The sequence below is a fragment of the Amblyraja radiata genome, chromosome 4, assembly GCF_010909765.2.
Source record: "Amblyraja radiata isolate CabotCenter1 chromosome 4, sAmbRad1.1.pri, whole genome shotgun sequence".
In the NCBI taxonomy this organism is placed as follows: Eukaryota; Metazoa; Chordata; class Chondrichthyes; order Rajiformes; family Rajidae; genus Amblyraja; species Amblyraja radiata.
Genome location: NC_045959.1, coordinates 66,930,326 through 66,956,465, shown reverse-complemented (window position 1 = coordinate 66,956,465; position 26,140 = coordinate 66,930,326). Strand labels below are relative to the sequence as shown.

Here is a 26,140-nt window from a genome sequence, read left to right as displayed (position 1 = left end):
GCTGCCACAGTTGTATCTTTAAACAACCTTCTTCATTATATGTGATTCTACCAATTTGGGTGTTATTCCCTACATTCTCATCCAAGTCTGAATCTAGATGTAGAACTGGAAACTATTTAATGCACAGTGTCACGTTCAGTAAATACATCAACAAATTCCAGTATTACACTCTCGCATTGCTTCATACTATTACAACTCCACCGCACATGTAATAAAACTATACAATATCCTCACAATGCTATAATATTCATTTCTAATATCAGTTCTATTTCAGTTAAGGCAGGCACAACACCCAAACAAATTGCAAAACCTTTCCTCTTCCTTACAGGAAATGTGGTACAGAACCATTGCCAGCAATGGCAAACAGCAGAAACAAAGAACTGCAGATGCACAAAAGACACAAAAGAACACAAAGTGCTGGAGTAATTCAGCAGGTCAGACAGCATCCCTGCAGAACATAAGTAGGTGACGATTCGGTTTGAAACCCATTTTCAGACTGAAGAAGGCAGACTGCAGTTCCACAGAGTCAGTACTTAGCAATGGCACAGCGATTGTTGCGGATGACAATGTGCTCACATCCAGTGTTCCTTCTCTTGATTTACTTTCCCATCATTCCACAATCTCGTCTGATCTTGAGGAAGCTGATGATATATGATGGACTTCTAACATGACTCCTCACCGTGAATATGTATGCCGTGGGCTTTTTTCGTTCACATCAAGTCAGATTGATGTGCAGAGCAAAGTGTCTGTCAGTTATCTTTTTATTTGACCTGAATTGGCATCCAACAGCATTCCATGCACAGTGGAGAATACTTCAGATGTGAAACCACCATGTGGTGAATCATTGTGCGTTATCTGTAGGCATGACAAGTAGTGATGATAGCTCAAGTGATAGGTGCTCATAAGTGAGATTGATATATGAAGGTCAATGTAGAAGCAGGTCAAAATGCTTTACTATTTTTACTGTCATGTTTACTGAGGTACAGCGTAAAGCTTTGTTTTGCATGCTATCCAAACAGATCTGGTATTACAAGTACAATTGGTGGAGCATAGTGGAAGAGCGCACAATATAGTTATTAGCATTGTGCTGCTTCAATTCCTTAAACAAAGCCCAATGTCCTGAATGGGGTAGAGGTGAAACAAACTGTACCCTAGCTTATGGAATGGATACCATTCTGAAGCTTTATAATGAAGGGAATTAAGTTGTTCCTGGGTCAGGTGGTGTGGGCTTTCCAGCTTCTGTACCTATTGCTGGATGAGAGCAGGGAGAAGGAGGAATGACCAGGGGTGGGACATCTTTGATTATGGTGGCTGCTTTTCCGAGGCAGTGTGAAGTGTAAATGGAGTCAATGGTGGGACGACTGGTCTGTGTGATGGACTTGGTTACATCCACAACTCTCTGCAATTTCTTGCGGTTCTGGGCAGAACTATTCCCAAACCAAGCTATGATCCAACGCAACAGTACGCTTTCTATGGTGCATGTGTAAACGTTTGTAAGAGTCACTGGAGACATGCCGAATTTCCTTTGTCTCCTCAGGATGTAGAGGTGTTGCTATTCCTTCTTGGCTGTCACAGTAATGTGGTTAGTCCACAACAGATTGTCAGTAATATTAACACCAAGGAAGTTGAAAGGTCTCAACCATTTTCACATCGCAACATTTAAGAAACATTTAGACAGGTACATAGATAGGACAATTTTAGAAGGATATGGGTCAAACGGAGGCAGGTGGGAAGGGTTTCGGCCCGAAACGTCGCCGAGTCTGAAGAAGGGTTTCGGCCCGAAACGTCGCCTATTTCCTTCGCTCCATAGATGCTGCTGCACCTGCTGAGTTTCCCCAGCAATTTTGTGTACCTCCTGTAGATGGGACATGTTGGTCGATGTGGGCTAGTTGGGCCGAAGGGCCTGTTTCCATGCTGTATGACATGACACTATCTGCACCATTATTGCTGATTGGGACTATACTCCACTATACATCCTTTCTTCTCAGCTGTTATCAGGCAGCTATCTACCTCATTGGTGACCCTTGGACTATCCTTGATCAGACTTTGCTGGCTTTACCTTGCACTAAACTTTATCCTCTTATCATGTACCTATACCGGTAAACGGCTTGATTGTAATCATATATTGTCTTTCCATTGACTGGTTTGCACGCAACAGAAGCTTTTCACTGTACCTCGGTACATGTGACACTAAACTAAACTGAACTGAAGTCAATAACTAGCTCCTTCATCTTGCTGACATTGAGGGGGACGTAATTGTCCTGACACCATGTCACAAATTTCTCAATCTCCTTCTTGTACCCAGTCATGGTTTTCATGTAGATCTTTCTGAAAATTTGTGTATGTCAAGTTCTCAATGTCTCTAAGCTTGCATTTTGCATAGCATGCAGCCTGGAATCTCTCCTTTTCCTTTTGGAAGTAGAACCAGAACGATGGTTTAGTAAATACTCAGTCTGAAAAGATCTGCTAGCATTTACAAATTATAGAATTCATAGAAACATAAAAAATAGGTGCAGGCGGAGGCCATTTGGCCCTTCGAGCCTGCATCACCATTCATTGTGATCATGGCTGATCATCCACATTCAGTAACCTGTGCCTGCCTTCTCCCCATATCCCTTGATTCCGCTAAACCCTGGAACTCTATTAAAACTCTCTTTTAAATTAATCCTGTGAATTGGCCTCTATTGCCTTCCATTGCAGAGAATTCCACAAATTCACAATTCTCTGGGTGAAAAATTATCTTGGATTGTGGCCCCTGGTTCTGGACTCCCCCAACATTGGGAACATTTTTCCTGCATCTAGCTTGTCCAGTCCTTTTATAATTTTATACGTTTCTATAAGATCTCCTCTCATCCTTCTAAATTCCAATGAGTACAAGTCCAGTCGTTCCACTCTTTCCTCATATGACAGTCCCGCCATCCCGGGGATTAACCTCAATAGCAAGGATTTCTTTCCTCAAATTAGGAGACCAAAACTGCACACAATACTTCAGATGTGGTCTCACCAGGGCCCTGTACAACTGCAGAAGGACCTCCCTACTCCTATACTCAAATCCCCTCGTTATGAAGGCCAACATGCCATTAGCTTTCTTCACTGCCTGCTGTACCTTCATGTTTACTTTCAGTGACTGGTGTACAAGGAAACCCAGGTCTCATTGCACTTCCCTTTTTCCTAATCTGACACCATTGAGATAATAATCTGCCTCCTTGTTCTTGCTGCCAAAGTGGATAACCTCACATTTATCTACATTATAGTGCATCTGCAATGCATCTGCCCACTCGCTCAACCTGTCCAAGTCACCCTGCAACCTCCGAGCATCCTCTTCGCAGTTCACACTGCCACCCAGCTTTGTGTCATCTGCAAATTTGCTAGAGTTAGTTTTAATTCTATCATCTAAATCATTAATATATATTGTAAACAGTTGCGGCCCCAGCACGGAGCCTTGCACCACTCCACTCGCCACAGCCTGCCATTCTGACAGGGACCCATTTAGTCCTATTTAGTTTCCTGACTGCCAACCAATTCTCTATCCATGTTAATACCCTATCCCCCATTACAATGTACTCTAATTTTGCCTACTAATCTCCTGTGTGAGACCTTATTAAAGGCTTTCTGAAAGTCCAGATACACTGCATCCACTGGCTCTCCTTCATCCATTTCACTTGTCACATCCTCAAAAATTATGGCAGATTAACCAAGCAGGATTTCCCCTTCACAAATCCATGCTGACTTGGAACAATCCTTTTACTGCTATCCAAATGCACCATGGTTACTTCTTTAACAATTGACTCCAGCATCTTCCCCACCATCGATGTCAGGCTAACTGGTCTATAATTCCCAGTTTTCTCTCTCACCCCTTTCTTGAAAAGTGGAATAACATTAGCTACCCTCCAATCCACAGGAACAGATCCTGAATCTATAGAACATTGGAAAATGATCACCAATGCATCCACGATTTCTAGAGCCACCTCCTTGAGTACCCTGGGATGCAGGCCATCAGGCACTGGGGATTTATCAACCTTCAGCCCCATCGGCACGGACTTGTAGGGCCGAGAAGGCCTGTTTCCGTGCTGTAATTGTTATATGGTTTATATGGTTATATGGTCTACCCAATACTATTTCTCACTTAATGCATATTTCTTTCAGTTCCTCTGTCTCCCTAGATCCTCTGTCCTCCAGTACATATTGGAGATTCTTTGTGTCTTCCTTAGTGAAGACAGAACCAAAGTACCTGTTCAACTCTTCACCGTTACCTTGTTCTCCACAATAATTTCACCTGTTTCTGCCTTCAAGGGACCCACATTTGTCTTTAGCAATCTTTTTCTCTTAACATACCTAAAGAAGCTTTTACTATCATTCTTTATATTCCTGGCCAGCTTCCCCTCGAACTTCATCTTTTCAGCCCGTATTGCCCATTTTGTTTCCTTCTGTTGTCCTATGAAAGTTTCCCAATCCTCTGGCTTCTGGCTACTCTTTGCTGTGTTATACATCTTTTATTTTAGTTTTATTCTATTCCTAACTTTCTTGTCAGCCACAGTTGCCTCCTACTCCCCTTAGAATCTTTCTTCCTTATTGGAATGAAATGATCCTGCATCTTCCGGATTATGCCCAGAAATTCCTGCTATTGCTCTTCCACCGTCATTCCTGCTCGGATCCATTTCCAGTCGACCTTGGCCAGCTCCTCTCTCATGCCAAATAATATTGTTCACTGTATTCACTGAAAATATTTAAAATCGATGACCCTAATAGAGCATGTAAACTCCGCTGTTCAGGTATTTCAAGTGACATGTCAGCGATGAGAATGCCTGAAGCCTTTTTAGTTTTCTCTAACATCTCCAAACAAGTTTGTATTTGTTGAAGTTTCAGCATTTTTTTAAATGCTGAAAGTGTGGTTCCTTCTATCTCCTGCAGAATTCTTATATCTCCTACAGAATTTTATGTGATACATTCTCTTACATGAAATTACCCTGTGGCTGGCACCTTGCCATGATCTACACACACCATTGCTTCTTACTGAGCCATAAAATGCTGCTTGGCAGCACATTAATATATAATTTAAGTTGCATTACTGACTATAACTAATTTGGTAATTTCAATGATCCCCTCAGCAAGCAGTTAGAGGTCATAAAGCAAAAAAACTGCAGATGCTGGAAATCTAAAATAACCGAAACAATGAGGAATATTCAGCAGGCCAGGCAGCAACTGTGGAAAGAAAACTGAGTTATCATTTCAGGGTGTTAACCTTTCATTAGGAATAAGAATCTCGTGGTGGTCATCCATCGACCTCCCATACTTTCCTCCTTAGCAGACATCCATGGACATCAATGATATTGTTCACTGTATTCACTGAAAATATCTAAAATCGATGACCCTAGTAGAGCAGGTATTTCAAGTGACATACCAGAGACGAGAATACCTGAAGCCTTTTTAGTTTTCTTTAACATCTCCAAACAAGTTTGTCTTTGTTGACGTTTCAGCAATTTTTAAATGCTGAAAGTGTGGTTTTGACACAAAGGTGGAAGTCAGTTGATCCTCAGGCATTTTTCTATAAATTAAACATGCAATCTAATGTCAGGTCAGGACATTTAAATTAACAATAAACTGTACTATTGATTGCCTGGAGATCATAGATTATTTTTCAAAACTAATTGTCACTAAATTATTAGTGACCTAACATAATGTAGAAACGGCTCTGAAGCTAAAAGGCGAGAGAAGCAATACTGAGGTAAAAATGCGATATCCTTTCAAACTGCTACCACAGTGAATGCTATAGAGGAGGCAGAACTGTGTTTTGGCTGAATGGTAGTCACTAATCAAGTCTACTGGCCAGCCTGGAAGGAGTTGCTGAATAAAACAATGCTGTCCTAAAAATGCCTATACTGAACTAGTAAACATTCAAGGAAGACACTTGCTAGTCTACCAAAGGGTTCCAAGCCATTCACATTCTGCACTTTAACTACTTTGTCTTAAAAAATATTTTGTATGTAGTTTAGTTTATGCTTATAACAGCATCACAGAGTGCACATGCACAGCAATTTGGAAATCTGTCAGTGCTTCATTGTTGTCGATTATTATGTGTTTTTTTGCTGTGCACTATAAAATTTGGTAAGCAATAAATTCTAAGAGTAGTTTCCACTTGGTTAAATTGTTTATTCAACACAATTTGCCTAAATTCAATCAAAAAAGCATAAAGGCTTACGTATTTTAAACATGAACAAAATTTTGTACAAAATGAGATTGTGTGATCTTTTGTATTAATGTTTAAAATAACTGGAAGGCTAATCTAGGTAGGTTCTGTCCACAATTTCACCATAGCTCTTGACTGAAGTAATCACCAATGTGAGTTACTTTTAATTATGAAAGACAAATGGGACAAATGTTAGGAGTTCTTCTGTTGTCAACGAGGCTCGATCAAAGGTAGACACAAATTCCTGGAGTAACTCAGCGGGACAGGCAGCATCTCCGGAGAGAAGGAATGGGTGACATTTCGGATCGAGACCCTTCTTCAGGCTTGTTCAAAAATTGGAATAGATTGCCCAGCAAGCTGATTAGTTCCTGTTTTAATCAAGTAAGTATCCAATAGGTAACAAATGTAATCGTGGTCTAAAGTTGCAATGCAATCATACGAAGTAACAACTAGAAAAATATTTGGCTCACCGCATTGCTAATGAAATGCTCGTCTTTTTTCCCGAGAATATCTTCTGCTACAAGATAGACAAAAATGCTGGAGAAACTCAGCAGGTGAGACAGCATCTATGGAGCGAAGGAATAGGTGACGTTTCGGGTCCAGACCCTTCTTCAGAATGATGTGGGGGGCGGAAAGAAGAAAGGAAGAAGCGGAGACAGTACGCTGTGGGAGAGCTGGGAAGGGGAGGGATGGAGGGAGAAAGCAAGGACTATCTGCAATTGGAGAAGTCAATGTTCATACCTCTGGCTTGTAAACTACCCAAGCGAAATATGAGGTGCTGCTCTTCCAATTTATGGTGAGACTCACTCTGGCCATGGAGGAGGCCCAGGACAGAAAGGTCAGATTTGGAATGGGAGGGGTAGTTGAAGTGCTGAGCTACAGGGAGATCATGTTGGTTAATGCGAACTGAGCGGAGGTGTTGGGCGAAGCGATCGCCAAGACTGCACTTGGTCTTACCAATGTAAAGCCGTTGACACCTAGAACAGCGGATGCAATAGATGGAGGAGGTGCAGGTGAACCTCTGCCTCACCTGGAAAGACTGCTTGGGTCCTTGGATGGAGTCAAATGGGGAGGTAAAGCAACAAGTGTAGCATTTCCTGCGGTTGCAAGGGAAAGTACCAGGGGAAGGGGTGGTTTGGGTGGGAAGGGACAAATTGACCAGGGAGTTATGGAGGGAGCGGTCTCTGCGGAAAGCCGAAAGGGGAGGAGATGGGAAGATGTGGCCGGTGGTGGGATCCTGTTGGAGGTGGTGAAAATGTCGGAGGATTATCTGTTGTATGTGACGGCTGGTAAGGTGGAAGGTGAGTAGTTTATCTACTACAAACCCACTGACTCCCATGGCTATCTGGACTACATTTCTTCCCACCCTGCTTCCTGTAAGGACTCTATCCCCTACTCCCAATTCCTCCGTCTACGCCGCATTTGCACTCAGGATGAGGTGTTCCAAACCAGGGCATCGGAGATGTCCTCATTCTTTAGAGACTGGGGGTTCCCCTCTTCGACTATAGATGAGGCTCTCACCAGGGTCTCCTCTATATCTCGCAGCTACGCTCTCACTCCCCATCCCCCCACTCGTAACAAGGACAGAGTCCCCCTTGTCCTCACCTTCCATGTTATCACTGTTGGGATTGAAGGCAGATAAATTCCCAGGGCCTGATGGTCTGCATCCTAGAGTACTCAAGGAGGTGGCCCTAGAAATCGTGGATGCATTGGTGATCATTTTCCAATGTTCACTCGACTCCGGATCCGCTCCTGTGGACTGGAGGGTAGCCAATATAACTCCACTTTTTCAGAGAGGAGGGAGAGAGAAAACAGGGAATTATAGACCAGTTAGCCTTACATCGGAAGTGGGGAAGATGCTTGAGTTGATTATTAAAGAGGTTATAGCATCGCATTTGGAAAGCAGTGACAGGATCGGTCAAAGTCAGCACGGATTTATGAAGGGTAAATCATGCTTGACTAAACTTCTGGAATTTTTTGAGGATGTAACAAGTAGAATGGATAAGGGAGAGCAAGTGGATGTGGTGTATCTGGACTTTCAAAAAGCCTTTGACAAGGTCCCACAAGAGATTAGTGTGCAAAATTAGAGCACATGGTATTGGCGGTAGGGTATTGACATGGATAGAGAACTGGTTGGCAGACAGGAAGCAAATAGTAGGAATTAATGGGCCCTTTTCATAATGGCAGGCAGTGACCAATTAATGGGTCCTTTTCAGAATGGCTTGGTGCTGGGACCCCAGTTATTTACAATATATATTAATGATTTAGATGAGGGAATTAAATGTGACATCTCCAAGTTTGCGGATGACACAATGCTGGGTGGGAGTGTGAGAGCGATGAGGATGCTATGAGGCTGCAGGGTGACTTGGATAGGTTGGGTGAGTGGGCAGATGCATAGCAGATGCAGTAAAAAGGGGAGGTGCAACGAGACCTGGGTGTGCTTGTACATCAGTCACTGAAAGTAAGCAGGTACACAAAAATGCTGGAGAAACTCAGCGGGTGCAGCAGCATCTATGGAGCGAAGGAAATAGGCAACATTTCGGGCTGAAACCCCCCCTCCATCAATCTGAAGAAGAGTTTTGGCCTGAAACGTTGCCTATTTCCTTCGCTCCATAGATGCTGCTGCACCCGCTGAGTTTCTCCAACATTTTTGTGTACCTTTGATTTTCCAGCATCTGCAGTTCCTTCTTGAACACTGAAAGTAAGCATGCAGGTACAGCAGGCAATGAAAAAAGCTAATGACATTAATGACATTTGAGTTTAGGAGCAAGGAGGTCCTTCTGCAGTTGTACAGGGCCCTGGTGAGACCGCACATGGAGCATTGTGTGCAATTTTGGTCTCCTAATTTGAGGACATTATTGCTATTGAGGGAGTGCAGCGAAGGTTCACCAGGTTAATTCCCAGGGTGGTGGGTCTGACATATGATGAAAGAATAGGTCCACTGGGCTTGTATTCACTGGAATTTAGAAGGATGAAAGGTTATCTTATAGAAGCATATAAAATTCTTAAAGGATTGGACAGGCTAGATGCAGGAAAAATGTTCCCGATGTTGGGGTAGTCCACAATCAGGGGTCACCGTTTTAAGAATAAGATGTAGGCCATTTAGGACTGAGACGAGGAAAAACCTCTTAACCTGACAGTTGTGAATCTGTGGAATTCTCTGCCACAGAAGGCAGTGGAGGGCAATCCACTGGATGTTTTCAAGAGAGTTAGGGCTAAAGGAATCAAAGGATATGGGGAAAAAGCAGGAACGGGGTACTGATTTTAGATGATCAGCCATGATCATATTGAATGGCGATGCTGGCCTGAAGGGCCGAATGGCTTACTCCTGCACCTATTTTTCTATGTTTCTAAGCAGGAAGGAGGGAAGTCTACCTCATGGACTAGCAGGAAAATAATTCTGACAGAAATTATAACAAAGGGGTTGCAGTCAAGGTGATTGATATTTCTGTGAACTTTATGTCCCGTGCTTTCTGTTACAATTTGTTTCACCTCACCTCTCGTGTCACCTGCTTTCTCAATCTCCTGCAACATCTCTAGTACCTCCAACTGGGAGCAATTAAATAGAACTAAATGTAAACGTAGCATGACTCATAGAGCACAAGGTTGAGGAGATGCAGAGGAAATGCCTTAGAGGTGAAAAAAAGTCTGCCTGTGGCCTAAAGTAAAGGACCTAGATCTCATGAATATTTGCCTGAAAATAAAAATAATTACTGAACGACTCTATTGTGAAATTTCTGAGATGTTTGCTTCTGTCTAAGGATACATGGAAATTACAACAAAGAAACAGTTTGTTGATTCAACCAGTCTATGTCAATTAATTCTCTGCCCAAAGAAATAGCCCTAATCACTTCCAATATTTCTTATTCCTTTAATTCATCTATCCAAAGGGACATCTATGTTGTTGTGTTTGATTCATGCTATAGAAGTCCCTGGAAAGTAGCTCCATGAAAACAAAGCTGGTTTCGTCTAATGATTAACGCAACACATGACATATTCATCCTGAATTATTCATGGTTAGAGTTGCAGAGAGATACAGCATGGAAACAGGTCCTTCAGCTACTGAGTCTGTGCTAACCACCAACCATCCATTTACACTAATCCTACATTGATCCCATTTGTTATAATCTCCCCAATTTCTAACAAACTACTCCCAGATTCAACTACTCACTTACACACACCAGGGGTAATTCAGAGTGGCCAATTTCCCTACCAACTTGCACAACTTTGGGATGTCGGAGGAAACGAGAGCACCCAGAGGAAACACACACAGTCATAGGGAGAATGTTTAAACTACGCAGACCGCACCTTAGGTGAGGATTGAACCCAGGCTTCTGATGTTGTAAGGCAGAGGCTCTAAAAGCTGTGCTACAGTGCTGTACTGTTTCTTATCATTGTCCTAACAAAGCTGCCAAGCTAGTTGGTGTGTAATTACCCATAATCTATCTTCCTTTCCGTTTAAAAACTCCAGCACACATCCATTTTCAATAGAATCTTGAAATAATATTTCTAGCACCTTGACAAATTTCTCCTTCATCTTTCTCCAGAAACTTGGCTGGGGCCTCAGTGTGAGTCTTTCTTTATCCTAAATATATATATATCATATTTCATTTATCTTTCTTAATATTGCCAATCATCATACTTTTAATCATTTCACCGTTTCCCTCTGTTAACTGAGACTGAGTTTAAGTAATTAATTCCCCCTTGAGTTTAAGAGTTCAAGTAATTAATAGACTGCTGTGGTAACTTACAGGTGTGACTCTAAGGGTTACAAGCATAATTTTAATTAGGAGTTTGGATTCAGTTTTGTTTTAATTTCAGGCAGCTATATAGCAGATTTATTGTACCCAGCAGATAACCATCTACAACATGACTAACACTTAAAGAAAAACAGACTGCAAATTTGGTGACAAATAGGACAACCATTCTCTACTCTGGATTGGGCAAGGCTAGAAGATGTTACAAGGCTACAAGTCTGAGAGTTTAATAACAGCCTTTAGATCTCGCAGTCTAACTGATGCAGCAGCAGTATAATGGAAACAATTAGAGGCTCCTTATAAAGCCAGCTATTTCTCAAGACTGCATTGCATGCCTTCTTTTCAGAACAACATGCTAATATCACATAAGAAGTAACATTCTGCTGCCTGGCAACAATTCGCTTCAAGAAGCAGACTGTCATAAAAGATCCACCTAGGTCATGCGCATTACTGGAACAATGGTGACAAAGATTGGGTGTTGCTGGTTTGGTGCCAAGTTAGATGTTCTTGTCCTGAGAAAGGCACTGAGATTACCAAGCACAGTTAACCCGTTCTCTTCAGAGTAATTTAGGCATGGCGCTGACTTTATCGGCCAATTGAGGTTGATTTCACAAAACCAGTTAGTGAACTTTAAAATGAAAATAGAGAGTTATTGATCTGAAATGTTAACTCTCTTTCTCCGCCCTGCATTCTAAATGTTTTGCTAACATGGAGATATAACACAAGAAATGCTAAGGTTCATAATTTTCAGAGGTAGCACTGGAAAAGATGGAAAGGTGGAAAGAGCTAACATATCACACTGGGCCAAGAATTTTTCCAGACATGTTCAAAAGGCAGTGCGAACAGATTGCCATGGTTTAGAGTCAAGTAGTTTACTGATTACAGAGTGGTCAAGGCAAGTTTATTCATCTTCAATTGACATCTGCCAGCAATTGTACAATGAGCCTGGCCACAAATCTCCAGCTGGGACTTAACTATCCTTTTACAAAGAACTAACACAGCTTTCTTTCTCACGTATTTTATATTTCAGCATCACGTGTACCTTTTGTTCAACTAGTCCTGCCATCTTTGAAGACCTGTACACTTAGAAGCCTCTCTCTTCCTACACACCATTTTAAAGTAATGCCATTTTGTTTATAAGAATAGCAGAAAAGTTTGGAAATATTTAGGAGGTCAGTTAACATATGTGGAAAGAAAAACAGAATTAATGTTTCAAGTTGATGACCTTTCATCAGAATTGGGTGGAGGTTTCTGATGATTAATTAATCGAGCTGAGGCACTTACTATTTCTCTCTCCACAGATCTTATTTGACATGCTGAAATTTTCTAGTATTTTATTTCAGTATCTCCAATATGTTGTGTTTTGGCCATTTAGTTTAATTTGTCTCTCCTCAATATTTATATTAAAATAAATCAATCCCCTTGTTAAATTTGCTCTGCCATATGAAGATTTTCTTCCAGTATTCTGTTTTTCTGAATTAATTCATTTAAAATTAATTTTATTCTGCCAGATCGCCAGCTTTACATCAGTTTGTCTTTGCAACCCCAAACTTTGCTAACATCGTCTATCTCTGGCTCTGACATTTATTTTTAAACAAATATACTGTCTCATTCCTTCAATTTTAAGTATTTTCTGTGTAGTGTATTTTAGTTTTTGTACTGTCTGTTATGTCCACCTCATTTCATTTCCTTTAACTGATTTTGTTTACTACTACAATTTACACTTCCTGATTCAGCCTCTGTGCTGAACTTCATTGATTCTTTGAATTTGATTTCCCATTCTTGCAGTTCCTAGATGCCCTGTAGAGAGCAAGCTTTGAATGCTTGGCTGATAACAGCTTGATGTGCAAAAGAACACTCCAATTTGAATCTGAATTGACAGTACTAAGCAAAATCTGTCCTAATGCTTTTTTAAACTAAATACGGTGCAACTTTGAATATGGTTAGATGACTTCTAAATGACAATGATTAAAACCATCATTATTTGAAGAGTTTTGTGAGACATACCTGAGCTTGATCTTTTCAATCTTTTCAGGTGTTGATCTGATGTCTTAGTAGGACTTAGTGAGGATCTTGACCCTTCTTTTAATTTTTTATCAGAACCGTTCAGCTCACAAATATTGTTTGATTCAAATCCTGGAAAAATACAAAAAAATAATTTATATTACTGATTAATATTGTTCAACCAGTTCTTTGCTCTGCACATTTACTTCTATCGGTAGTATCAGTTTAGTTGACTTTATAATAGTAGATGAAGTAAGATTAGATTACATACAAAAATACAATTTGTGGTGTCAACTAAAATAAAATCAAGAGATGACAGTGCCCACTCTATTATGGTAGTTCTCCATTTTATAAATTACTACTCTTTCATCATATGATTTATGCTACCGTTGACAACATTCCACTAGGTATTTCCTTGAGTATCTACATTATGGTGCTTTACCTCAGAGTGAAAAAGAGTAGCATCTATATATTCATTGCAAATTAACCCCTTAAGAATTATTTTACTCGAGAAAAATATCTCATCTAGTTCCAACAATATGTTATATTCAGCAGCTTTTATTCTACGTGGCACACATGAGCAGGACTGACATTTGCAGACAGCCATCTTCACTATGTGGAACCTGGTTTGTAGCTAACATACCAATGCCTATGGAGCCTTCATGTTGCAGATATTTACTCCTGGTCCTGTACACTGCTTATCTATTTAAATATACTGTTAATGTCTTATAGCATTTAGTTAGTCAGTTAGTCTTACTAATCTAAGTACATCCTAAACAAAGGCACTAATTAGATGTATTTCATTGAAATAGGGTGTTTCCAAAGAATGTGTTGTGAAATTATTAAGGAAATATTTGCTCCATGTGATGCTCATTAAACTTCTTTCTCACGGTTTGAATCCTGAAGATATCTTTTTCTGTCATCCATTTGAATGTCAGCTGTTCTTTTAGGGAGGTTTTCAATCTCATACAACTGTTGCAGATTTAAGCACTTCAGGTCAATCTACCCCTCTTTGAACCATGTGTTAAAAGGTTGCAGCTATGTAGGTGTAGTGTAAAATATTAATGCTGAAAAAAGCACCCACTGAAAAACATTTAACATGCATAACTAACTAACATAATATATGCATTAATATTTCACTATTGTTAAATGAACACTAGATGGCTCCTTGATGGGTAGAAGCCTATTTACATTCCACTGTATTTCCAATGTCTTGCATGATGTTGTGTTTGTTTGATGGGATATTGTAGCTTTGAATATAAAAAGAACAAGTTATTATCACTCAAAATGGACTGTTTAATTAGATGGTGGAGGAAGGTAAAGGTAGTTTCTGGTTCTCAACAAAATTATGAACTGGTGTCTCAGGGGAAAGCAGCAGAATCCAGATTAATAGCATAATAATTTGCTTTATTGTGCAGTGGGGAATGTCAAAAATTGGACGAGCAGTAGTGATAAGGAATTTGACAGTCAAGGATCAGACACATGTTTCTGTGGTCGTGAGCGCAACTCCAGGATCGTATCCCAAAAAGTCATCTGTCCATTTTCCTCAGAATATGCTGCCTGACCCATTGAACTCCTCAAGCAATTTGTTGCTCACGATTCCAGGGTCTGTAGCTTCTTGTGACTCCAGGATGGTGTGTGTCTCCTTGGTGAGAGGGTGAAGGGTGTCACTGAGCAGATTCAGAGCATTCTGAAAGGGGAGGGCAAGCAGCCAGAAATTGTGGTTCATGTTAGTACTAATGACACAGGTAAAGAGAGATGAGGTCCTGCAAAGTGAATTTAGTGGGCTTGGTAGAAAGCTGGAAAGCAGGTCGTCTAGGGTGGTAATCTCAGGGTTACTCCCTGTGCCACAAAGTAGTGAGTTCAGAAATGGGAAGGCAGTACAGCTAAATGCCTGGCTGAGGAGCTGGAGCCCAAGACAGTGATTCAGATATTTGGATAATTGGAATCTCTTCTGAGACAGGGATGATCTGCACTAAGAGCACAAGTTACACCTAAACTAGAGGTGGACCAATATCCAGGTAAGGTGATATGTCAGTGCTATTCATGGTGGTTTAAACCAGTGAATCCAAAATGACAGTATAACGTAATTTAATGTCAGAGAGAGAAATTTGTGGTAAAGGGAGCATGCTTGTCTAGTGGGCAGGACACCCAGAGATGGGTGAGGTAACATAAGAGTCTTAACTGCATTTACTTTAATGCATGGAGCTTTGCATATTTGCGAGGATGTTGCCAGAATTCGAGTACCTGAGCTACAGGGCGATGTTGGACAGGTTGGGACTTTGTGGAGGGCATGAGGCTGAGTGGTGTTCTTACATAGATTTAGGGTAAGAGAGGAAAGATTTAATAGGAAGTGTAGGGGCACCATTTTCACACAGACAGTGGCGGGTATATGGAATGAGCAGCCAGAGGAAGTTGTTGAGGCAGGTGCAATAACAACTTAAAAATATATTTAGACAGGTGAATGGGTAGGAAGGTTTGGAGGGATATGGGCCAAATGCAGGTAAATGGGATTAGTTAGATGGGGTAACTTGGTTGGCACGGACGAGTTTGGCTGAAGGGTCTCGACACGAAATATCACCCATAGCTTCTCTCCTGAGATGCTGCCTGTCCGACTGAGTTAATCCAGCATTTTGCGTCTATATTCAGTTTGGCTGAAAAGTCTGTTTCTGTGCTGTATGACTTTATGCCTCCAAACCGTCAACAAGACTTGGAAAAACAAATTTGTAGACAAGAAGAAGTAGGATTTAAAAGTAGTAGGGTTATAATAGTGGGTGATTTTCGCAAGATTGGTCAAGAATGTCAGAACAAGGGGCCTAAATGAGGTGGAATTTGTTAAATGCATCCAGGAAGGGTTTTTAAAGCAGTATAAATAGAGTCCTACCAGGGAGGAAGCTTAAATTTATTATATTTTATGGAATGAGAATGGGCATGTGGTGTCTGCGAAGGAACTGTTGTGAACATTGACCACAATTTGGTAAGCTTCACGGTAATCATGTAAAAGGAAAGATGTTGAGGTTCTGGAGAGGATGCAGAGGTTTGCAAGAACAGCCGAGGCCTGAAGATTCACCAGACCCGAATGAAGTGTTTGGAGGGAGAGGGAATGTCACATCGCACAGGTATTTTACCTGGTGAGACGCAGGACGAGCCGGGCCCGGAATCACCCCATAGAGCCCGAAGCCTCCAAGCGGCGCAACGAGTCCCTCGAAACAGATCTCCGGAGAAGGTTCGAGTCAAATGGCCACAGGCCTGCAAGAAGGCAGACTGGCATCAGTTCGACGAGGACGTCGACAAGGTGCTAGAAGAGGAAGATGACCAAGTACAAAGAGCTGGCCATAGACTGCCGCAAGCAGGCTGGAAGGCAAGGTGTATGCCCATCGAGGTTGGCTGCAGAGGTTTTGCAGGGCAATCGCTCTACAAAGCCTTGAGTGCACTGGGCATCAACGGAGTGGCGAGGAGAAGAGCCATCAAGAACACCACAGAGGCAGCAGAGAAAGCCTCGAGATTGCTCTGGATCAGGAGATAAGGTCCATGGGGAGGAGCGAATGCCACCTGAACACAAGTCGTGGTCTGATCAACCTCGGCTGGGTCGCTTGGGTGAGGGTGTCTGATGTTGAAAGACCCGAAACACCCAATGACCCCAGGTTACATCACTGATGATGTGTTTAGGAGCATCAATAGATGTATTTTTATCAATGCTAGAATGCTGCTTGGATTAGAGGGTATTAGCTACAAGGAGAGGTTGGACAAACTTGGAATGTTTTATTTTGAACATTGGAGGTAGATGGGAGACCTGATCTAAAAATATGAAAGGCATAGACAATAGACAATAGGTCCTAAATTCCAGAGTATACAAGTCCAGCTGCTCCATTCTCTAAATATATGACAGTCCCGCCATCCCGGGAATTAACCTTGTGAACCTACCCTCAACAGCAAGAATGTCCTTCCTCAAATTAGGGGACCAAAACTGCACACAATACTCCAGGTGTGGTCTCACTAGGGCCCTGTACATCTGCAGAAGGACCTCTTTGCTCCTATACTCAACTCCTTTTGTTATGAAGGCCAACTTGCCATTCGCTTTCTTCTTGCCTGCTGTACCTGCATGCTTACTTTCATTGACTGATGAATAAGGACCCCCAGATCCCATTGTACTTCCCCTTTTCCCAACTTGACACCATTTGGATAATAATCTGCCTTCCTGTTTTTGCTACCAAAGTGGATAACCTCACATTTATCCACATTAAACTGCATCTGCCATGCATCTGCGAACTCACCCAACCTGTCCAAGTCACCCTGCATTCTCAGAGCATCCTCCTCACAGTTCACACTGCCACCCAGCTTTGTGTCATCTGCAAATTTGCTAATGTTACTTTGAACCCCTTCATCTAAAGCATTGATGTATATTGTAAATAGGTGCAGTCCCAGCACCGAGTCTTGCGGTACCCCACTAGTCACTGCCTGCCATTCTGAAAGGGACCCGTTAATCCCTACTCTTTGTTTCCTGCCTACCAATCAATTTTCTATCCATGTCAGCACTCTACCCCCAATACCATGTGCCCTAATTTTGCCCACTAATCTCCTATGTGGGATCTTGTCAAATGCTTTTTGAAAGTCCAGGTACACTACATCCACTGGCTCTCCATTGTCCATTTTCATAGTTACATTCTCAAAAAATTCTAGAAGATTAGTCAAGCATGATTTCCCCTTCGTAAATCCATGCTGACTCGGACCGATCCTGTTACTGCTATCCAAATGTGCCGCTATTTCATCTTTTGTGATTGACTCCAGCATCTTCCCCACCACCGATGTCAGACTAACTGGTCTATAATTCGCTATTTTCTCTCCCCCACCTTTCTTAAAAAGTGGGATAACATTAGCTACCCTCCAATCCACAGGAACTGAACCTGAATCTATAGAACACTGGAAAATGGTTACCAATGCATCCACGATTTCAAGAGCCACTTCCTTAAGTACCCTGGGATGCAGACCATCAGGCCCTGGGGATTTATCAGTCTTCAGTCCCATCAGTCTATCCAACACCATTTCCTGCCTGATGTGGATTTCCTTCAGTTCCTCCGTCACCCTAGATCCTCTGGCCACTAGTACACAAGGAAGATTGTTTATGTCCTCCTTAGTGAAGATGGATCCAAAGTACCTGTTCAACTCATCTGCCATTTCCTTGTTCCCCATAATAAATTTACCTTTTTCAGTCTTCAAGGGACCAACTTTGGTCTTAACTAATTTTTTCCTCTTCACATACCTAAAGAAGCTTTTACTATCCTCCTTTATATTCTTGGCTAGCTTACCTTCGCACCTCATCATTTCTCCCCGTATTGCCTTTTTAGTTATCTTCTGTTGCTTTTTAAACATTACCCAATCCTCTTGCTTCCCGCTCAATTTTGCTACATTGTACTTCTTCTCTTTTATTTTTATACTGTCCCTGATAGGGTAGACAGTCAAAGACTTGAAGATATAGCTTAAGGTCAGATGATGAAAGTTTAAAGGAGATATGCAGGGCATTTTTTTTACAGAAGGTGTGGTGGGTGCTGCCAGGAGTGGTGGTCGAAGCAGATATGATAATGGCGTTTAAGCAACTTTTTAGATAGGCATATGGAGATGCGAAGAGTGGAGGGATATGGTTCACATGCAAGCAGAGGAGATCAGTTTAACTTTGCATCATGTTCGACAGAAACATTGTGGACTGAAGGGCCTGTTCAATTGCTATACTGTTCTATCTTCTATGTTCTAATTCTTTCACAAAGGATGGTTGGTATATGGAACAAACTGCAAGAAGAGGTAACAGACACACGTACAATCACAGCATTTAAAAGTCACAAAAAAAGACACAATGTGCTGGAGTAACTCAGCAGGTCAGGCATCTTCATGTTCTCCAGAGATCCTGCCTGACCTGCTGGATTAATCCAGCTCTTTGTGTCATTTTTCTCCCTTTAAAAGTGATCAAATGTACAATTCTGTGATTATCTCTGTAGAGCTATGCACTTACAATACAGTTCTGGCATTTGATGCATGTCTTCAATTGCTCTGATTGCCATTATACTGTTTGCTGCACTCATCAACAAGAATTTGTAGATGTATGGTTATACAGTGCCCTCCATAATGTTTGGGACAAAGACCCATCATTTATTTATTTGCCTCTGTAGTTCACAATTTGAGATTTGTAATAGAAAAAATCTATTGGTTAAAGTGCACATTGTCAGACTTTATAAATTCATTGCACATTGCTGCAAATTAATTCTTAAGCAACTTTTTGCTTCCTGGGCCACATAAAATCAAACTATCAAACTGTCAGTGAAGTATTTATAGAACTACAGGACACAAACAGATGGAGAAAGATTATCAAGAAAAAATAATGCTTTCAATAACAAGTATCTTGGAGCAAGCTGCAGAGTCCTGTGGTAGCCAGCCAGTAAGGGTAAAATTAATGATGTGAAATAAATTACATGCATTCCTAATGCAATTTTTAATGCTGCGGTTATAATGGTAGAAAATGAAAGGAGAGACTTTCAGTTGATCATCAGGTACTTAAACTAAAACTGGTAAACCAGGCATGATACAACTAACCATCTCAGTATGCTTTAGTGAGGCAGTCTACCAATGTTCATGAAAAACTGCTTTCAAAGCTGCAATACAGATACAGCAGCCTGCAATGAAAACACAGTATCATCTGTGGAAGGCATGGTCAGCACTGCTCTCAACATGATAACTTCTGACCCCTCCAGTTGAACACTATTAAATCAATAGACAGTGCTTTAATTTCCTTCTCCTAAAAAAAAGTAAGTGTGATAATACTGCCGAGTTTCAATATCCAGCTGGTATAGGATGAATCTGAGGATAGGCACTGCAACTCTGCCATTACAGCTGACTCTTCCTGGCCTGTGCATTTTGATTTACTGCACCGTTTTTGGATTCATTAACTGCGTTCTAAACAAAGTGCAAAACTGATAAACAAAGGAGGATGTGGTATGATGAAGTGCTCCTACTGAGCTGCATAATGACACACAAAGGAACAATGCGTGAAAAGCTATAAGTAACGACTGTGTGTAAGCTGATAGCGCAAATGAGTGCGAAAGGAAACAAGACACAAGAGCAGAATAGCACTAGGCACAAAATTTGTGCAAAAGCTATCCCCCATAGCACTACGATTTTTTGTCACCTTATTCACTATTCTTCTCTGCTGCGTCAAATAAGTTTTGTTCTGATCGGTGAAATAGTACAAAAGTTATGAAGGTTTTGAAGGTTCCCCCTCCCCCGCACCCCCCCCTCACCCACAGCCCCCTCCCCCAACCCCCACCCTGCCCCACCCTCCACCTGGCACGGAGGTGCTTTGTAACTTTGTAAGCACCCTTTATGGGTGACTACTTGCATACCTTGGGTATTCAAGCAAAGAATTTCACGTGACAAAAAAGTATTCATTCATTCATTCATCATTCATTCTTCGAACAAGCGCCAAACAGGTTGTGCAATGACAGATTGAACAATCAGTTTCATGAATATGACAGTGATGTCTTCTAAGAAAGGGCCTCTGGATCAGTTCCATCAGTTTCAATTGCAGTTCATTCTACTGGTATCTTGGCTTGGAAGACCAGGGATAACAGATATTTTGTAGTTGTCACCTCACCCTTATTTGGTGAATCTTTTCCAGTGAAAATACCTTTATCGACAAATTGGCACTGCCACACATAAAAGCATTTGTAATTGAAAATGCTGTAAACCATTTGCAAATGATCATGTTAAATACATATCATACAAAGACTGTTTAGAAAACATAATGCATGTGCCAATTTGTTGTGCTTCTAAGTAAATAATATTACCCTGCATGAAAAGCAGTCTTTTGATTGTCCTTTTCTTTTACTCTAAAATAGTTTGCATGCTTTCCCTTAGTTTGCACTGCACAGTTTGAGAAGATGCTATGAAGATATTCTTGTGGGGTTATTTTAATATAATTTCTGCTATCGTTCTATTTGGAAAGATCCGCATGACTGGAATTTTCAAGCTGTCTTGACTTACCCGCTGATTTCCATAAGTTAATCGAAAACAAACTGGTTTATTTAGTGTTGTTACTCACCAGATGGCAATTCAGAATGTTCTTCTGATACTTTTAGTGGCGTGAGTACAACACAAGGAATGGCCTTGTTCATCATCATAGTAACACCAATCCTCCTCTTTTGTTGCTGCTTCAATGCCTATCAATTAAAAACATGAATCTTTGAGTCACAAATGCATTTTCTTCCCATTGCATTTCATATATTTCCTTATTTTAATGATTAACTATAACAGTTAATAGCTATAAAAGTTAATACCATCAACTTTTTAAATCAGCTTAAGTAGGAAATTAATTATCTCAACTTGAGATATTGTGTGCTCTTTATTTGGAATAGATCACTGCTGGTAGCACGTCTTTTTAGTTTAGTTTAGAGAACAGGCCCTTCGGCCCACCGAGTCCGCGCCGACCAGCAATCCCCACACATTAACGCTACCCTATACACACTAGGGACAATTTACACTTATACCAAGCCAAATGACCTACAAACCTGTCCGTCTTTGGAGTGGGGGAGGAAACCGAAGATCTTGGAAAAAGCCCACGAAGGTCATACAAACTCCATACAGACAGCACCCGTAGTCGGGATTGAACCCGGGTCTCCGGCGCTGCAAGCGCTGTAGGTTAGCAACTCTACCGCTAAGCCACCATGCCACCCTTATAAAGGTTTCCAACAACATGCATTCATGTTCATTCAAATGAATACTTCCTTCCTCATATGGGAAATAATTCTTCGAGATTTTTATTAACTGGATGTAAAAGCAGTCTCCTGTACTGTGATGGGACTTCTAATTGCTTGATTACATTATTGTATAATTGAGAATGATGGACCACTTTATATTCCATCATATTACTTGCAGTTCCCTAATGCTTATCAAAATTACAGTTCTGTTTCATACTGCTTTTGGTACTGGATCGTTATTTACAGCAGAGATGCTGCCAGACCTGAGTATTTTCAGCAAATTGGCTTTATTTGGTAATACTGTATAACAAATTGTGATGCAAATTATTCCAACGCTGTTTAATATCAATGATAAAGGATTAGACTGTCTCTTGATGGAAATGGTCACTGCCTGACACTTTTATTGTGCAAATATTGTTCAAATATTAGGCGCACGGCAGCCCATGCCTAAATGCAGTATTGTTTTTTTTATAAGCATAAGTGGATTATTTCTTTTTTGAGAAGTTGCAACTGGAATTGGACATTGTGCAATCATCAGCAAAGATCGCATGAAGAAAAGGTTCTTTTGATGAAGATGGCTGTGCCCAGGACTGCCCTGAGGAACTCGTGTAATGATGTCATGGGCCTGGGTAGATTAACCTCCAACAATCACAACCCTCTTCCTTTGAGTGAGAAATACTCCAATTGTTGCAGCATCTCCCCTTGATAATCATTAACTTTAGTTTTATCTGTGTTTCACAATGTAACATCCAGTCAAATTATGTGTTGATCGTAAGGGTAGTCATTTCTGAAGTTCAGTTTTTGATCCACATTTGGATCAATGGTGTGATGAGATCCGAAGCCAAATTGTACCGAAGTAACTCGAGTAATACTGGCATCAACATGCAGGATAAGTGCCTGTTTTGATATGTGTCTACTTACGAAATAGGTAAAACTAGCACATATTAGACGGAGAAAGATGGCTACACATACACTCGTGTTGGGATCAAAAGCAGGAATGATTTATTTCCAAGTTAAAGGGTTAAAGGTCACTGACCGATTTGCTGAGCATGTGTGATAATGAGTACAGCTCATATGCATAAATTACATGGATGTTGTCACATCATTTCCTTTTTGACAATTTGGGATTACCTTTCCAACGATCCAAAACAAAGCAAACCTAAACACTTTTCATAATATTACACCGTGGTAATATGGTTTAACTTAACTGAATAAAACAACTGTTCTGTCTTATTTCACCATTTCATCACTAGCCACACTTGTGACTTATTTCAATAACCCAAAGTAATGTTCACATGCTTTCTTCTCATATCTTTCCGGCGTTCTGACAACTCTTCCTGCCCTAGTCTTTATGATGGTGTTTCTTTCAGAAGTGTTTTTCTTTTCAGTGTGTACAATCTGTGCGTCACTTCTAGTTTCTTCTCTTTGTCACTTTGCTTTTGTTTAGTTTTCTCTCTGTTCTGAGTTTCACGAGTTGCATCTTTTTCTGGTGGTGCATGTTGTGTTGGTTTTTCCTGTGTCAGCTGAGGTTGCAAAGGTGTCTCAGTCTTCTCCACGTCTGGTGGTTTCTCTGGAGTTATGTGTGGGGGTCTTCTTCAGATCCAATTGATTACGTCGGATTAGAAGTCGTGACTGTCTCGACTTCGTATGATCTCTCATCCAGTCGTTTCTGAACTGTTGCTCTCTGCCATCTGGTATCTCCTAGTTTATAAGGTTTGAGTCTTATAACATCACCTTCTTCCAGGATTGGCAGATCCTTGGCATGTTGGTTATAGATCTTTGACTGTTTTCCTTGCAAAGCTTTTCAAAGCATTTTTACTAATCATCATAGCATCTATTTGATCCACAAATCTTCACTTTCACCGCTGCCACCATGTTTTGATATGTGTCTACTTACGAAATAGGTAAAACTAGCACATATTAGACGGAGAGAGATGGCTGCACATACACTCGTGTTGGGATCAAAAGCAGGAATGATTTATTTCCAAGTTAAAGATCACTGATCGATTTACTAAGCAAGTGCGAGAATGAGTGCAGCTCATATGCATAAATTACATGGATATTGTCACAGTGCTTTTGGAGCGTCACTCATCTGTGCACGTGGAAAAAATGTCATCATGTTCCTCACTCTTGCATTTTAATCTTGGGAGGTCCAACAACATTCACGAGCTCAACTCCAAGAAGGGAAAGCAACCTGCATTCACAAATCTAAAACTTCATTACCTTCAATGGCAAACAGTGGCTGCAGTGTATACCATCTGTAAAAAATATTGCAGTTATTTGCCAGCATTGACAGCATCTCTCAAATTCATGACCTCTATCATCAAGGACAAGGACAGCAAGCACATGGAAATGACATCACCTGCAAGTTTCCCTCCAAATCACACAACATCCTTTTTTTAATTTAATTTTATTTTTATTAGAAGTACAATAAGTTACAGTAATACACACCACATATATCTTATTACATTTGTTGTACCCCTTCATTTTTTGAGCTTTAAGAAAGATAGAAATAAAAGAAGTAAGGAAAGTGAGAAAGTCGTGATAGTGCAGGAAAGTGTTGGGAAAAGAAAGCCCATTAGAAAGAGAGTTAGAGAAGAAAGTTAAGAAATAGACCCTAGAAAATAAAGAAAGAAAGAGAAACAATCGCTCTATTATAAAAAACTCCGCAAAAAGGGATATACCAACCATATTTTTCACCCCCCGTTACCAGATCCTGGCACCATTTATTTTTTAAATTACTATTGCACCGTATGCTTGTAGTAAGTCCATAAATGCAGACCACGTCTTTTGGAAGTGGTCTGCTTTGCCTGCGAGGAGGAGTCTCATATCTTCCAGGTGTAATGTTTCAAACATGTTTGAAATCCACATTTTTATTGTTGGTATAGGAGCGTTTTTCCAGAATTTGAGTATTAACTTTTTTCCCGTTATTAGCCCGTAATTAAATACATTCTTTTGAAACACGTTTAGTTTGGGGCTACCTTCCATTATTCCAAAGATAATCCATTCTGCTTTTGGTATCAGTTTTATTTTAAATAGTTTTGTGAAGATTTCAAATATTTCGTTCCAGAATTTTTGGATTTTTATACAAAAAACAAAAGAGTGCGCTATGGTAGCTTCTTGAGACTGACATTTATCACAAATGGGTGAGACGTTAGGGAAAAGTTTATTTATTTTGGTTTTTGAATAGTAGTCTATGTAATGTTTTGAATTGAATTAGAGTGTGTCTTACGTTGCTCGAGCATTTATGCACATATAGTAAGTGTTTATCCCAGCTCTCTTTTGGAATTTTTATAGTTAGTTCTTGTTCCCAGTCTCTTCTAACAACATCACACAACATCCTGACTGAAAACATATCAGTTACTCCCATTATCATAATAAGCGAGGGGGGCGCTGTTGAGCGATGAAAGAGTAACAGCGTTTCCTGATAGCCAACAATTTAATCTTTTTAAATGTACAAAAATGCTGATACAACCTTATTGAGATTTTGTTATCAAGAGAACAAAATTTTCGCAAACAGGAGAGACAAAGTTGACATGAGGAAAACCAAAACTAAGAAAAACGATTCAAGCAAACTAGGCCTGGAACAAGCACCATCCTTGCCTGACATGCTAATGCCGGATGAGATGAACGAGGAGGAAGACCCATCCAACAAGGCTGTGATAGCTGCTATTGCTGTCCTAAGGACTGAGATAGCCCAAATTAAGAGCGACATATGCACAACCATCTATAGCCGAATCAAAAATGTTTACACGGACTTAAGAGTGGAAATAACCACGGCTAAAAGAGAATTACAAACTTCCATCTCTAAGCTTGAGACGACGTCGACCTCACACAACAACACCATCAAGGAGATGGAAAAGTCAGCCTCGTTTCACTCGGATAGTGTTAGCATGTGTTAGGCGCTTCCCCCTCCTGGTGAATGCTATGTACTTACCTTTCTCTGTTTCTCTCCAGAGTACAGGCCTCGTGGCTGTGAGTCTGGAATCGAGGGGTTAAAAGGCTCCTGTACCCGATTGGCCAAGCTGCGTCAGGTGACGGGTGACTCATCTGAAGTATAAATACCAGAGCTTCCCAGGATTCTCTCTCTTCTTCGTCGACCCTGACTGATGAGCAGACTGCTGGTGTGGGCCGAGGAAAGCCTGACCACATGGCATAGAACTTTGTGTACTTTCACCATTCCTTGTTAACAGATATTGAATTGGGACGGATAAGGGCTGACCTTAGAGTTTTCGTGTATTTTGGTTTCAGGGTTGTATCTCTTTGGGCAGGTTTTGGAGTCTCCGGTTCGACGGCCCATTGCGTGGCTGGCTGGAGCATTGTTAAATTGTTTGTCAGTTTATCCATATCCCTGACTGGGTTGTTTAAAATCAGGTTTGGGTTTTGTGTTCCAAGGAATAATTAAAACTGTTTTTGAACTTGAACCTGGTTTTTGACTTGTGTTACGCGGC

At 40.9% G+C, this 26,140-nt stretch overlaps 1 protein-coding gene across 2 annotated transcripts in view; it reads right to left on the bottom strand.

Annotated features, from left to right (window-relative positions):
- asxl3 (ASXL transcriptional regulator 3) overlaps nucleotides 1–26,140 on the bottom strand; it is a 214,448-nt gene that overhangs the window by 59,920 nt on the left and 128,388 nt on the right. For both annotated transcript variants that reach the window (XM_033019677.1, XM_033019678.1), the window contains exons 7-8: nucleotides 21,035–21,152; nucleotides 12,952–13,080 (exon numbers count right to left, since the gene is read on the bottom strand). In XM_033019677.1, coding sequence (XP_032875568.1) covers nucleotides 12,952–13,080; nucleotides 21,035–21,152 — 247 coding nt within the window. The remainder of the gene's footprint in view (nucleotides 1–12,951; nucleotides 13,081–21,034; nucleotides 21,153–26,140) is intronic.